Source organism: Carlito syrichta, unplaced genomic scaffold, assembly GCF_000164805.1.
Source record: "Carlito syrichta isolate Samal-C Ts95f unplaced genomic scaffold, Tarsius_syrichta-2.0.1 Scaffold104848, whole genome shotgun sequence".
NCBI classification, from domain to species: Eukaryota; Metazoa; Chordata; class Mammalia; order Primates; family Tarsiidae; genus Carlito; species Carlito syrichta.
Genome location: NW_007048944.1, coordinates 24,786 through 27,839, shown reverse-complemented (window position 1 = coordinate 27,839; position 3,054 = coordinate 24,786). Strand labels below are relative to the sequence as shown.

The following is a 3,054-nucleotide window of genomic DNA, read 5'->3' as shown; positions in this document are numbered from 1 at the left end:
GTGGGAGGCCCAGGGTGCCGACTGCCTCCCACCCGCCGCAGGGTCCCAGACAACAGCCTGCCCTACTTCCACAAGCGCCCCCAGGCTCGCATGCTGCTCCTGGCGCTCTTCTGCGTGGCCGTCAGCGTGGTGTGGGGCGTCTTCCGCAACGAGGACCAGTAAGTGCTGCCCCCGCGGCCGCCACATGGGCCCCAGGCCTGCCGTGCTGGCTCCTGCCGCTGTCCTCAGGTGCTCCGGCTGCCCCGGCCCTGGAGCCGCTGCAGCTCCCATCCCTGCGCCCTGAACCCCCGCCCCCGCCTGCCGCCGCGTCCGGTTTCCTGGGGTTTGTTGGGCGGCCCCGGTGCCATGCGAGCCTTGATTGGAATCTGGGCAGGAGATGCCGCAAGCCCCCTCCCCCAGCGGGCCTTGATGCGTAGGTAAGGCTCGGGGGCAGAGAGACGCTGCCTGGAGCCACCTCCCGGCCCTGCTGACCCCGTCCTGGCCCCGCGTGTGTGCTGTGGGCCCTGAGGCCCAGCGCCAGGGCTCTGCCGACACCTGATCCTTTGGTCACGCTCACATGGCCTCGGCAGGGACGGGACGTGGGGGCCGGCGCCGGCTGCCCCATGCCCCTGCCCACACGGCATCGACCTGTGTGCATCTTCCTGGCCTCCCCCAAGGCAGCGCGCTGATGCTGAGGCCCGTGGCCAGCCCGTCCCCGCCCGGCTGTCGCTGACACCATCTGGCGCGCGCTGCGCCTTCCCAGGCAGCCAAGTCCTCTTGGCTTCAGCGCGATCAGAGCTGCAGCAGATTTAACTGGCAGAAGGAAAACGTGAAAATATTTTGAGTCCTTTGTACACAAAGAGAAAATGAGCTCCTTCAGCTCCATCCAAGCCAGGAAACGCGCTGCGCATAAAATTAGACCGGCGCGTGCCGCATGCGAGGCGGCCGCGAGTCTCCTTGGAAGCTTCTCGTTCCTCGAGCTGCGCTGCCAGGGGGATATTCTTATCGCCTTTCAAAGGCGGCACTTGATGCTTTGAGACACCGAGGGACATCTGAGGTGACGCGTCTGCAGGTGGCAGGCAGAGCCCATGTCCAGGGTTGAGGCCGCGCCGGGCGAGGAAGGTTGAGGGCTGGCTGCTGCAGGACGGGCCTGGAGCCGGAAGCGTTTTCTTTTTTGTTTGAGTCGGAGTCTCCCTCCATTGCCCAGGCTGGAGGGCATTGGCACACTCTGGGCCACCTCAGCCTCGAACTGCTGGGCTCAAGCGACCCTTCTGCCTCAGTCTGCCAGGTAGCTGGGACTGCAGGTGCCACCGCCATGCCCTGCTGGTTTTTTGATTCATTGTGGAGACGAGGTCTCGCCAAGCTCCCCAGGCTGGTCTCAAACCCCTGGGCTCAGGCTATCCTCTCGCCACCACCTCCCGAAGTGCTGGGATTACAGCTGTGACCCCGTGCGCTGGGTCTCGGAAGCATTTTTTGTTTCTCCCTGGGCAGTGGGTGCAGGGCGGCCCTGCCATGGGTGCAGAAGCTCTGAGAGAAATCCTGGTGCGTGCAGGTTGCCAATACACAGCACACGCCGCCCCCCACCTCAGCCTACTTTGGTGCGAAGCCCGCCGTCTGGGTCAGCAACTTTGATGGCAGGGTCCTTGGGGTGTACTCGCCCCCGTGCTGCCCAGGCAGCCGCTCAGTGACAGGGCTCCTCCCGTGGGCCTGGTCCTTGGCGTGTGGGGTGGGGATGGCGGCTGAGGAGGGAGGGACTGGTGGCCTGGGAGGGTGGACACACACGGCGCCCACCCCGCCCCATGATGACACACCCCCTGCAGGTGGGCCTGGATCCTCCAGGACGCCCTGGGCATCGCCTTCTGCCTCTACATGCTCAAGACCATCCGCCTCCCCACGTTCAAGGTGAGGGTGGGATGGCCTTGTCCCCGCTTGCTTCCCCAGGGACCTGACTGGACCAGGCTTGGGGGCGGGACTCATGGTTTGGGTTCCCCCAGGTGGCCCAGGTGGGTCCCTGCTGGGCGACTGTCCCCGCCACGGCGCCTCGCGGGGTTGGCGTTAGTTTCCCATGGGGCATGTGGCAGGAAGTACAGTTTGACCTCGGCAGGATGAAGCATGTGAGTCGGGGCTGGGCCTGGCAGCATGCGGGTGGTCAGAGCCCCAGCTGGCCTCGCAGGAAGCCACGGGGCGGGGAGGAGTGGCTGCCGCCCACCCTAGGCTAGACGCTTCCCGGCCTGGGTCTCAACGCTCCGCTCGCTCCTCAGTTACTGGAAGCTGTGGCCTTTTCCCTTTGTACTCTGAGCCGAGGTTGCTTCCAACACAGCTTTTCTTGTTACCCCAGGAGGCCAAACTCGATTTGCTCAGACTTTCTCGTAAAGGCTTCTTCCAAAAGGGGCGACGAGGCAGTGGACCTGTCTAGAGCTGGGGCAGGGTTTGGGGGAGGCTGTGTCCCCAGACAGGGCCAGGGCTGAGTCTTGGGCGGGGCTGTGTCCTGGGGAGAGGGCTAGGGTTGTCTTTGAGTTCTCTTTGGTTTGTTTTTTTGAGAAAGCAGAATTTACTGAGAGGACAGAAAACTCCCACAGTGGGAGGGGACCTGAGGGGGCTGCCCTCCAGGGCTCTCAGGCTTGGGCAGGGCTGGGTGTGTCCCGGGGGCGGGGCTGCGTCCTGGGGGCAGGGCCTCAGCTCCCACCGTCCCCCAGGCCTGCACGCTGCTGCTGCTGGTGCTCTTCATCTACGACGTCTTCTTCGTGTTCATCACGCCCTTCCTGACCAAGGTAGGCTTCCCGCCCTCCCCGCCGCCCGCACCCCTTGTCCCCCTCTGACACGCTCCATTCTGCGTAGAGTGGGAACAGCATCATGGTGGAGGTGGCCACTGGGCCCTCAGACTCGGCCACCCATGAGAAGGTACGTTGCCCTGGTCGCCTGGGCCTGGCCCGCGAGGGGCGGGGCTCGGGGGGCGCTCCCGGCCGCCGCCTCACGTGTGTCCTGTGTCCTGGAGGTGGCTGTCTCCCTCCCTTCCCGTAGCTGCCCATGGTCCTGAAGGTGCCCAGATTGAACGCCTCGCCTCTGGCCCTGTGT

At 65.2% G+C, this 3,054-nt stretch overlaps 1 protein-coding gene across 1 annotated transcript in view; it reads left to right on the top strand.

Moving 5' to 3' along the window:
* Nucleotides 1-13: 13 nt before the first annotated feature.
* SPPL2B (signal peptide peptidase like 2B) overlaps nucleotides 14-3,054 on the top strand; it is a gene marked incomplete at its 5' end in the record, with an annotated part of 6,242 nt that continues 3,201 nt past the window's right edge. Inside the window, 5 exons of the mRNA XM_008066324.2 lie at nucleotides 14-158; nucleotides 1,800-1,881; nucleotides 2,676-2,750; nucleotides 2,818-2,880; nucleotides 3,001-3,052. Coding sequence (XP_008064515.1) covers nucleotides 14-158; nucleotides 1,800-1,881; nucleotides 2,676-2,750; nucleotides 2,818-2,880; nucleotides 3,001-3,052 — 417 coding nt within the window. The remainder of the gene's footprint in view (nucleotides 159-1,799; nucleotides 1,882-2,675; nucleotides 2,751-2,817; nucleotides 2,881-3,000; nucleotides 3,053-3,054) is intronic.